General features: G+C 43.0%; 1 protein-coding gene across 1 annotated transcript; it reads left to right on the plus strand.

Annotated features, from left to right (window-relative positions):
• Nucleotides 1–1,480: 1,480 nt before the first annotated feature.
• myb (v-myb avian myeloblastosis viral oncogene homolog) lies at nucleotides 1,481–11,244 on the plus strand. Its single transcript, XM_056294912.1, has 15 exons — nucleotides 1,481–1,568; nucleotides 3,744–3,861; nucleotides 4,295–4,366; nucleotides 4,709–4,801; nucleotides 5,623–5,843; nucleotides 6,472–6,700; nucleotides 7,514–7,582; nucleotides 7,710–7,838; nucleotides 8,339–8,563; nucleotides 9,266–9,402; nucleotides 9,562–9,676; nucleotides 10,047–10,163; nucleotides 10,565–10,663; nucleotides 10,899–10,982; nucleotides 11,131–11,244. The coding sequence occupies exons 1-15, from the start codon at nucleotides 1,546–1,548 to the stop codon at nucleotides 11,242–11,244; spliced, it is 1,845 nt and encodes a 614-aa protein (XP_056150887.1). The 5' UTR covers nucleotides 1,481–1,545.
• The last annotated feature ends 695 nt before the right edge of the window (nucleotides 11,245–11,939 follow it).

An 11,939-nucleotide genomic window follows, 5' to 3' on the forward strand; every position in this document is an offset into this window, starting at 1 on the left:
CTGGTTCTCCTCCTTTAAATTGGCTTCACGTAACAAGATGTAACTTAACCTCGAGGGAAAATACACAACACAAGCACACACAGAGGCCCACTTATTTCACACATTGTAAAATACTAACTCGAACTCACACGTGTCACATGACAATGCTTATGTACGCAATTTGGGATGATACCTACAAGTCACTACAACATATAGCATGTGTTGTACACTGTAATTGGGCCTACTGCCAGATAAGGTTACACTTAAACAGAACATCTGCTTAGACATATTCTGCACGCACTTGTGTGAGTGGAGTTGGAATGAACTGTACTCAAAGCTACTCGGTGCATCAAAGCGATATCAATAAGAAAGTATTTGAAAGTATTTCTCATACGATTGTCCCTTCAACCCCTGATCTTACAAATCAATTTTCCACGTTATCTATTTTTCACCCTTTAATGAGTCAGCTGTCTATGCTGCTGCAACCAATGTAAAACCCGGAGTCTGGGGCTGTGTTAAGTGTGTGTGTGCGTTTGCATACCCCCCAATCATGCCGCCAATATGACTGCCCTGGGACAATAGACCGCTCTGGGGTGACGGTAATAACAAGTGACCAGGACAATACGGTCGCGTATGGAGGAACAATGAGAAGACACAATTATACAAATAAACCTTTAAGCCCCCCCACTGGATGGGTGAATGGTCGCCCGAAAGCAAGAGAGAGAGGTTGCATAGCTTACTTGAACCAAAACAAAGCGCAGGCAATGAAGAGAACCTAATGCAGAAGTTATGCAATACACGTGAAGATGGTTAATCGTCAACACAGGGGTATTTCAAAACGAGCTCAACTCGTTTCTAATTTAAATGTACGCTATTTTGAATACATTCAAAGACGTCGGCAGCAAGCCAGGAAAAGTGGAGGGAGTCACATATAATTTGTGAAGTCAGTCAACCAGTCTGCACCACAACATTCACAAAAAAGGGGGTGACGTTCTTTGGCAAGGCTAAAGACCACATACAGAATTGCTTAGCGACCACAAAAGCCCGTTTCGTAGCTATGCCATACGGACAGGTTCTTGTTCATCGCCCTATCCCTGCAAAACATCTTTCTCTAGTCGGGTCCAGAAGAGAAACAGGTAGAGCTACCTAGGGAGAGAGCATTACAACTTCACTTCACACTGTCCCTGCCTAGGCAAAATACCATTCCACAATTGTTTATGTTGTCCAGATCCGTTGCCTTCCTTTTATACGAAGAGAAAGGAGAAGTAACCCTTGAAAATAAGTTTTTTCTTTTCCTAGTTTGGCGCGGTCAGCAGGAGAAAACGCGCCTTCACCGACGTGTAACGAACGTGTGGTCCTATCTCCTTTGGATTTTCTATCGCGCCTGCGCATTTGGGCGCGCGTCAGGGGCGGGAAATTTCGCAGGGGGCGGGGAGAAGTCTTGTATCTTGCGTCTGTCTTTTTTTATGTCTACCCTTTTAATGTCAACCTGTTCCCTCGCCCGGAGAGTACCAGAAGAAATAGCTAGAGCTCCGCGCACCCTGTGAGCCGCTCACGACACTCAAAATGGCTCGGCGGCCGAGACACAGGTAAGCCTGCAAAGCCAGCGGAGCTTAATTGGCACATATTTGTGAATAATACGCGTTCAACTTTATTCTGCACTCTGCAGCGACTGCGCAAGGCTTGCGTTTAATTCCCTGCTGCCGATTACTGTAGTCGCACAGTGCAAACAATTCGGGATGAAGTCTGTGAAGTTTGGTACATGGTTAGTTTTAATCATAAGGTCTGTGCACTTTGCTTTGCTTTTGTTGTAAAGCTGTATTTTCTTCTCGCTTTCACTGACGGAAGAAGTCAAATGTGTTCAGATGACAGGTGGTGTCATCTGGCATGTGTTCTTCGCGCTGCTGTCAGTGGTGAGAGAGCGTTGCCTCGGTGCGCGCTCTCCCTCTCCCTCTCCCTCCCGCTCTCTCTCGCTCTCTCTCGCTCTCTCTCGCTCTCTCTCGCTCTCTCTCGCTCTCTGTCATATGCACACAGACATTGAATTAGGCGGGCGGACAGGCGCTTCCCACTTTGCGCACAGAATATAAACCGTATTCTTTTCTCTCCAAATACTTAATAACACTTTTCCAGCTCTAATCGGATGAAATGTCCCGGTCCACTGCCCAAAGTTGCCTCTTTGAACGCAGCAAGCTACATTGGGGACCTAACTTTCACCATGTGATTTAGAATAAGTCATCGTGCGCGCAAGGTGCACCTGTCTCGGTGGAAGGGTAGTTGTTTTTTTGTTTGTTTTTTTTAAGCCATATTTTCTTTATTTGGACAAGGGGGATTAACCATGGCACAACGCTCACACGATGAGCCAGTGCGTAATTTTTGGTCGTCATCGTTCACTTTTGCAAAAAGAAAACAAACAAAAAAAACGCAGTCTCGTCACTTTCTACTCTCTAAAAGTATCACGCGAACTTCACAGATAGCGCTTACTGCTAATCATTGTGGGAAATAGAGATAATTGGGTTTAATTAAGGGTGCTTGTGTAAATGTTTAGACGTTAGTTAGCCCACTTGTCACCGAAACCCATCCTAGTCCGTCGCCAGGACGCCTGGCTCGTCTTATTCGGTGTTTCATGCTGCTGCGAAGGGGCGCTTCCATTCGTAGCCATGGGAAACTATTACTTAAGACCTCGTATGTTTTCAAATGATGGAGAGACCTCGATTTAATTTTATCCTAAATTGAAAAAAAGAGAACGTATTGAGTGATATTGTGTTTTTGATACCAAACTAGTACGTGGTGGTGAACGTGGCTATTTGCAGGAAATGGTTGTAATAGAGTAGATGATGAAACGTGTATTTAGTGCTTTTAAATATATTGTTACATTATATAGGCTATTTGACCCATTGCACATGGACATGTTAGGAAATTTAACAACCCTTTAGATACGCTCTTGTTCTAACACAGTGGAGAAAGCACGCGCGCGCACACACACGCACACACACACACACGTGTCCTGTTGAGCTTCCTGTTCACCTGTTGTCCTGAAAGACATTGAATGACCCTGTCTGGCTTCGATATTGTCCCTGTGCTACTTCTCATTAACAAACCGACTAGTTTGTGTGTGTGTGTGTGTGTGTGTGCGCGCGCGCGTGCCTGCATCGGTGCATGCACTGTACAATGCCAGTGCAGGTCTGAACATGCCAGGGTCATGAAATTATGTTCACATATGCCAATCCCAGTATCTGTGGAAACCAAAAACACTAGAACCTGTTCATCCAATTCTATTCCTCCTTCCTTCTGTCTCTCTCCCTCTCTCTTTTTCATGCTCTTTTTCCCTTTCTCCCTCTCTCTCTCTCAAGCTCTCTCTGTCTCTCTCTCTGTCTCTCTCTCTATCTGTCTTTCACTCTTTCTCTTCCCTTGTGGGTGTCTTGGCTAAAACCTTATCCAGATCTTCAAGAATGACTGGTTTTGTCATTGTTGCTACCACATGAGCTATAAAGTGTTATGAGTACTTCATGTATTCTATGAAGAGATGATTAGGGTGTAGTTAAAAACTTGACTGGTATTTATTGTCTAATTATTCAACTTTCTTTTCTTGCCGTCTAATTCTTTGTATTCATGATATCTCCACCTTTCTCTCTGTTGTGTTCCCTGTTTATACATCTCCTTCCCTGTATCTCCCTTTCCATCTCTCTCTCTCTCTCTCTCTCTCTCTCTCTCTATCTTTCCTCCTCCCTATCTCTCTTTATCTATCTGTCTCTGTGTATATATAGTGTTTACAGTAGTGAGGAAGATGACGAGGATATTGAGATGTATGACCATGACTATGATGGACCTCTGGCCAAGACAGGGAAACGCAATCTGGGCAAAACACGCTGGACGCGTGAAGAGGTACACACACACACACACACACACACAAACACACACACACACACACTCGCAGATACAGAATTACACTCACATGCACAGACAAATACGCACACACAAAACTGACTTCCTAAGAATTCAACAAATACACAAATATCATATCCATACACATACATGCACACACTAACACACCTGCATCAAGAGCTTTGCCTTGTTTTCATCAGTGTACCAGATTACATGCATATTTTAAAAAAATAGGTGATGGGAAGTAACTGCCATAAGGGGGACATACTTCCCACTAAAGTGAAGTTCTCCTTTGTGTCATTAGTTCATGTTGTTTGTTTGACCTTTTGTGTTCCCTGACAGCTGCGTTAGTTTTAGAATCGTTGGGGTTGAACGTCATTGTATTGAGGTTTAAAGGTATTTTTGTTGTTTTTTTTTTGTTTGTTTTTTTTAGGATGAGAAGTTAAAGAAGCTGGTTGAGCTTCATGGGTCAGAAGACTGGAAAGTTATTGCTAGCTTACTTACTGTAAGTATTTAGGGTAACTGACATTCATAATGTGATACACACATGATTGAAGTGACAATGCAGATGTATGCCTGCACACATGCACACACACACGTCATGTCAGAAAAGTAGAGCAAATCCCATTTCTCTAAAAATCAACATAAAATACACACAAAAAAACCCATCTGGACCATATTCTGCATGGAAAGTGGTGAAAAGTGAAGCTAGTTTTGCTTCTGAATGGGCTTAAAAGGTCATATTAATCTAATGCCAGTCTTTCATACAAATGCATCCTATGATTTTCTAAAAACCCTCAGTCATTAGTGGGTGATGAATAATAGCTATGTTCTCCAACCACACCAGAACCGCACTGATGTGCAGTGCCAGCACCGGTGGCAGAAGGTCCTAAACCCAGAACTCATCAAAGGCCCCTGGACAAAAGAGGAGGACCAGAGGGTAAGAACACACACACAGCAGCTCATCACTTCAAGGAAAACATGCTGAACTCCTCAAGAGACACGTCCAAGATCACTGAAAAAAATCTAGCCAAGAAAACTTCTGGAAATCCACAATGTTTTTGCACTACACAGCAGCAGGGCCTTATGAAAACAACTTGGATTCCCTACTGACGTGTCTTCGAAACGTATCAAACTACCGTGATTTTTAAAATATCTGCATCATTCAAAGTGCTGTCAGAACACAATGTGGACATACAGGAAGAGAAATCTATGAAAAAAAAAAACGTTTGCTCATGTGTGATCAGAGAAACTATGCTATGACATGTCCCTGGCTTTCACTGTTTGGAAGAGTTGCTTTTAAATGTATCTGTGACACCTGTAGTACAAAAAGTCTCTTAAAGCCTGTTAAATGTCCAAGGAGTTATATTTCCAACCAGATGTCACTGTAATGATTAGCAGACTGGCTAACGTTCCTCTGGAAACTCCCTCACTGCACACCAGCAGGTGTTTTCAGTCACCTACAGAGGTAGAATGATAAAGAAAGAGGGAGGAGAGGGAAGAAAAAGAGAGAAGAGGAGAGGGAAACAGTTCATTGAGCCTGAGTTGCCAACCTTCGATTGTTCTTGAAACAATCAGGCAAAAACTGATAAAGGGGTTTTTTTTCCACTCTAATTTTTCCATCTCCTTCATTTCCTTTTACTATTATACAACGTCTTCACCCATTTACCCCTCCCTTCCTTTTTGCTGTACTACTCCTCCATATTTATCTCTCTCTTTCTCTGTCTACCTCTCCCTCACAATCCCACCCACCTCTCTCAGGTAATCGAACTGGTCCAAAAGTATGGCGCCAAACGCTGGTCCGTGATTGCCAAACACCTGAAGGGGCGCATTGGCAAGCAGTGCCGTGAACGCTGGCACAACCATCTGAACCCGGAGGTGAAGAAAACGTCATGGACCGAGGAAGAGGACCGAATCATCTACCAGGCCCATGAGAAGCTGGGCAACCGATGGGCCGAGATTGCCAAGCTGCTCCCCGGCAGGTAGGAAAGCATGGATGCTAGGAAGGAGCACAGGTAGGGAGAGAGGGAGGAAGAACGTGAGAGTTGAGAGGAGAGGGAAAGAGATGCTGAAAGAGAGAGAGAGAGACTGATGATGAGAGGGGAGCGCATGATTATCAGAGAAGATGATAGCATGAATGGAGAAAAAGATAGCGGGAGGGGCATAGAGGAAGACAGGAAAGGTTGGTTTTTAGAGAAAGAGTGAAGAAAGAAACAAACAAACAAACAACAGAGATGGACCAGAAAGGCATGGAGAGTAAGAAGGGCAAGCGAAGAAAATTTTATATTGAGATGATTGTTATTGCTCCATGTCGCTCTCCTCTTGTGTCTCTGCCCTTGAATGTGATGTGTGTGTGTGTGTGTGTGTCTGTGTCTGTGTCTGTGTCTGTGTCTGTGAGAGAGAGAGAGAGAGCTTGTGCGACCATGACAGCGTCCCTATCTTTGTTTGTCTGAGCGTGTGCCTGTCGTGATAACACTTTCAAGTACCACTAGAAATCCAGAAGGGTTTTGTCTTTTCATTTGGACACGTGTGTACGTTCACAGTGGATGTGGGTTAAAGGTTGTGTTGTTCAACTTAACAAGCGTTGTGCGCAATGTTCCTTTCAACCAGGACTGACAACGCCATAAAAAACCACTGGAACTCCACCATGAGGCGGAAAGTGGAACAGGAAGGCTATCTGCAGCACTCCTCCAAGAACAGCCCATCCTCTCTCTCACTCTCCTCTGGTTATGTCAAGGCCACCGGTCACAACATGGGTTTCCCCCATCACTCACCCACTCATGTGCCGCTCCAGCCCCTGTCCCCACTGAATTACCAATACATCCATGACACACACCGAGTAAGTGGGACCTTTGAGTGTTTTAAAGTGATACTGACATCAAAATCTGAAAATCCCTATTGATAGGCTATGTTTCGAGTTGGAATGTGACCACGGAGAAATTTGGTGGCCAAAACAGCGCGTCTGCGGCCACTCGAGAGATCTGTGATTGACTGTAGATGGTGTCCAATGACAAGGTGTACCAGTGGATACGTAGACACCAGCCAATTTGCATATAGGGTGTGTCCGTAGCGAGATGCTATAAAACCACGGAGAAGACGTTCTTTCACCCCCTCCTGCTAGCTACTTGGCTCGAGTTTGTGCTATTTTGCTGAGAATTTATTATCGATCTTACTACGACATATTGCTATCTATCTATCTATCTATCTATCTATCTATCTATCTATCTATCTATCTATCTATCTATCTATCTATCTATCTATTTATCTAAATATCTATCATCTATCTGTCTAACAGTTATTTGTATCATCGAACATATTATTCGCCAAGTTGTATTGCACTGCCGTGTCGTAGGCCTACCACTATTTTTTTCTACGGCAAGTGACGAGCGGTACTGAGCCCCACCCACGCGAACACCCAGGAAGACAGTAGCCAATAGCTTTGAATTTATAAAACCACACCTATTTTCGGTTATGATTCAAACTACCAAAGTTAAAAAAAAATGTGTTCAGAAAGGGCATGTCAGTCTCTCGTTAAGATTTAGCGAAATGAATAGTTCCATTCAAATTTAGCTTGAGAGCAACATTTTTGAATGGAGTGCATGTGTACACTGAAATTGCTGTTGGTCTGACTTATCTCTAATTGGTTCAACAGGTGCCATTTCCTATGGCTCTACATTTGAACTTCCTGAGCATTCCCCAGCATGGAACTGCTGCTATCCAGGTAAATCAGAAAGTATACATACATATAGTACATGTTGAGAAATACTATCAAAAGTGGTTTCAAGGTAAGGAATGAATGACTGATAGATAAAATCTTCTCTTTCTTTCTCTCTCTGTCTCTCTCTCAGAGACACTATGGTGAGGAGGACCCAGAGAAAGAAAAGAGGGTGAAGGAGATCGAGTTACTGCTCATGTCAACAGAGAATGAGCTGAAAGGCCAGCCATCACTCCCTGTGAGTCTGTGTGTCTGGTCCCGTGTATGCGTCCACCCGTGGTGATAATTTGAAAGCCTGCTTTACCAATTTGCCCAATTTATGCGTATCTGCTTTGACCCTGGTTTTAAGGACAGTGGTTGGTGGCTGTATGTGTGTGTGCTTGTAAGGAGGAGGAAACATCTGGGGGGTCTGTTTCTGCAGAAGTGATGAAATAGGACCTTATCTTGCCACTCTTGTGTGTTTGTGTGTGTGTGACCCCTTGTGCAACCCTCTACCCACCACCACTCTCACCCCTCCATCAACTCTACACTCAAGTTCCCTTTCTCCTTTTTTGTCTTTCTCTCTCACACACACATACACACATTTGGTCTCATCTGTTCATTTTTTCTCAGCTCCTCCCACTCTCTTGCTTCTGCTCTTCCTCTCATAATAGGCTTGCTTGGCTGGTGTTTTCAAAGTAAAGGTTAATATTGTATGGTATTTCATTTATTTCTCCCCCTTTCATCCAGATCAACCTGCCCTATGCCAACTGGGTCAGCCAGAGCTCTGTGACTGACAGCTTAGAAGGAATGACACTGTCATTACATCATCACCAGGCTGCTGCCCCTGCACTGCCCCTTGACCAAGGCTGCCTACCTGAGGAGAGTGCCTCATCAACACGTGCCACATGCAACAACACCAACAACGCCAATAACAACAATGGCCATCACAGTAGCCCCGCATTCACCAATGACCTTCCAGAGTTCATGGAATCTGTCCTTGACTCGGTAAGTCTGTGTATGTTTATTTTATTATTTATTTTATTTCATTTTAGTTTCCTGGTTGTCTGTTAAAAAAATCTATTTCTTTATTTTGATTTCTGCCACTGCTTCCAAACAAAATTGAAGAGGAAGCTTGCCAATTAAGAAAATTGAGAAAAAGCACTGTAGTGGGCCTTGACCCATTTTTTGCTCCCACCCTCTTCCTAGAGCCTCTCCTCATTGGGTGAGGTCACAACCAGTGAGCCCTTGGATAGGAGTATTACCAGAACAGACAGGGTCTCGCCCAATCAGGGCTCAGGAAATCCTCAAGGTGCAATGTCACTGGCTGGTTTCATCTGCTCCACTCCCAAGCCTCCACCAGTCCGAAACATACCCTTTTCACCCTCACAGGTAGCTAAGACATGGCTGAGTTTGATCAGACTCAATCCAATCATCAACCTGCCATCTGATGACATCATCCCAAAAAAATCATAAAGAACCAATTAGTGTGTCATCTCCTCGCACTTTTTTTTTAACTTCAGTCATTTAAACTATCTTCCATCTTTTGGACCAGTAACTCTTCCCTTCTCAGCTGTTTTTCTTTTATTCTCCATCTCCGTAGTTCTAATCCAGTATGCTCCCATAATCCACAAGATTTTCATGGCTTCAAACAATATTCAAACTATTTTCTTTAACCTATTATCTTGATTTTTGATTTTTGTCTTTTAGTTTCTCAACCAATCGATGAGTCCAGAACACTCTGACAGTGACAGTCTGCCAATCAACTCACCTGTGGACTCCAAACCAATAATGAACATATCCCTACATCGCAACCACCCACTCAGGCACCAAAAAGAGAATGACATGTAATTGAGTCTATTCTACTTTTTTACTGTTATCTATTTTGAGAAATCTGGTATGGAACAACTGTAAACCACTGTAAACATCTTTCTTGGTGTTTCAACCTGTCAGAAAAAAGGAAATTGATAACTTCTGACCGTTTTTTCTGACTTTCTATGTGTTAGGTTCAGGACGCCAAACATCCGTCGTTCCATCTTGGAGTCATCCCCTCGTACCCCCACACCCTTTAGATCAGCTCCGGCCCTGCGGGAGGCCAAGTATGGACCGCTCAAACTACTGGTGAGAACAAACACACACACACACACACACACAAACATACACACATTCATGCATTCATACACTACTCACATACGCTCCTTAATATGGGTGCATGCAAGCAACAAACACATGCACACCCCTACACATAAGCAGGCTTGTGCATACCCAGTCACAGAATCACTGTACTGATAATGCATGAGAAAAAAAAATGTACAATTTTGTTTATGATGCTGAACATAGGGGGAGTTGGGGAGAGTTTGGGGATTTTTTTTTTTTTGTAAGCAGTTGACCTCAAAAAAATATATCCTATGATAGGCTTAAATTTCTTAGGTAAATCACCACTGAGCTATTCATCTGTGCTGACTCAAGGGGAAATTTTGGTCAATTCCAGGGCTCCCCTCTGGATCAGGCGATGGTGGAGTCCATCAAGCAGGAGCCTATGGAGTGCACCATCTCAGCAGGGTTGTCACCAGATGAGCAACGTCCTTTGAAGAAGATTAAGCAAGAGGTAATTTCCACTCTTTTGCACCCCTGACCACACACATACACACACACACACATAGCGAATTAGACAAGTACTTTTACTTTCTATGCCAGAAAAGTAAATGTATGTGGTGTCAGGGTAGTACTGTAGTGGGGTCTAACTTTGCAGATATTTTAGTAATTGTGGTTGTTTTTTAAAATTTGGTTATATTCTCACATATTGTAAAGCTGCCATGGGAATAGCCTGTTTGTGTTAAGCTTGTTTGTGTGCGTGAGGTCATGCAAAGTTAGTGTACTTGTTTGTGAATATGCTTTATGCATAACCATTATGGGCTGTTTCTTTCTTTGTGTGTGTGTGTGTGTGTGTGTGTGTGTGTGTGTGTGTGTGTGTGTGTGTGTGTGTGTGTGTGTGTGTGTGTGTCCTAGGTGGACTCACCATGTGAGAGGAGCCCATGCATGCAGTGGGAAGGACAGGATCTCCACACACAGCTTTTCTCCCCCACTGGCCCTGCTCAGGAAGTACCTGTAAGCTTACGGTTCACCTTTGACCTCTCATTTTGATTTCACACCTCGTTTGGTTTCTGCTGGGAGGCAGTGCTTTTATTGGTGTTAAAGTTTCTCCACCCTCACTGTGTCAGTTTGATATCCTCATTCCTTGCTGACATTGATCGTTATGTTATTTTCTTTTTTGTTATCTTTTCCTTCCTTTGCTTTCCTTTCTGTCCTTACTGCTTCCCCCTGTTCCTGTCCTTCCATTCAGGACCTGCTAACTAGCTCTGTACTGAGTGAAGATGGACACAAAGCCTACCACCTCCCTCATCGGCACATGGGCAGCCCTCTACAGGTGTGTTTGCATGCACGCCCATCTGTGTATGTGTGTGTGTGTGTGTGTGTGTGTGTGTGAGAATGTGAATGTTCATTTATGTTGGTTGTTTGATATTTCATTGTACATTAACCCTTTCATTCAATCTCTCTCTCTCTCATATAAACAGCAGCTCAGCTCATGGGAGCAGATAACCTGTGGTAAGACTGAAGAACAAGTCTTGGCTTCAGAGCAGGGCAGCAAGTACATCAACACTTATCCTACCAGGACACTTGTCATGTAAAAACAAGCACACTCGTTCACACACATGCACACACACACACACACACACACACGCACACACACAAACACATGTGCAAGCATGCATACACAAGAGACATGTGTTGATCTGAAAACATCAACATTCCCTGCGTTGGATGCAACGCATTGGGTTTCTTATTTGTTGTGGTACAACAGTTGGGAGAGGCATGACGCCATAGATTTTACACTCAAACTCGTTGGATTTCAACCAACCAAAGACTATCAATTTTGTTTTTGAATTCTTTTTTATAGAATTTGTACTTTAAATTTTTATCTTGTCAATGTCAATCTTATCTCTTGGTTTCATCATTGTATTATATTATCAATGTTATATACACACACACACACACACACACACGTATGTGTATATATATGTGTATGTATGTGTGTTGTAAGGGGGAAAGGTGGCTTTATAATTTCCATTGGGCTGCATTCTTATTGATACTTCTGAATTTTAATATTAATATAAAGAACAAGCTAAATAATTTATTTGTTTTGATAACTGTGTTGTTGTTTTTTTCTTATCTTTTATAATTGGCCATTGAAGCAGTGTTTCACTTCAGTATTTAAGCCCTACTAGCATTATCATGAATCCAAAAGGCATGTTAATGAATTCAATTACAACTTTTGCATTTCAGTAATGATACGTTTCCTTTTTTGTGTGGAAAAACTTCCCTT

This window comes from Lampris incognitus, chromosome 15, assembly GCF_029633865.1.
Source record: "Lampris incognitus isolate fLamInc1 chromosome 15, fLamInc1.hap2, whole genome shotgun sequence".
Lineage (NCBI taxonomy): Eukaryota > Metazoa > Chordata > Actinopteri > Lampriformes > Lampridae > Lampris > Lampris incognitus.

What these genes read in the sequence shown, in the direction of transcription:
- myb (XM_056294912.1), top strand. Translation starts at nt 1,546, where the DNA reads ATGGCTCGGCGGCCGAGACACAG. An exon ending in GCCCTGCTCAGGAAGTACCT is followed by an intron (nt 10,664 to 10,898) that starts GTAAGCTTACGG and finishes CCTTCCATTCAG; the next exon opens with GACCTGCTAACTAGCTCTGT. An exon ending in ACATGGGCAGCCCTCTACAG is followed by an intron (nt 10,983 to 11,130) that starts GTGTGTTTGCAT and finishes TCATATAAACAG; the next exon opens with CAGCTCAGCTCATGGGAGCA.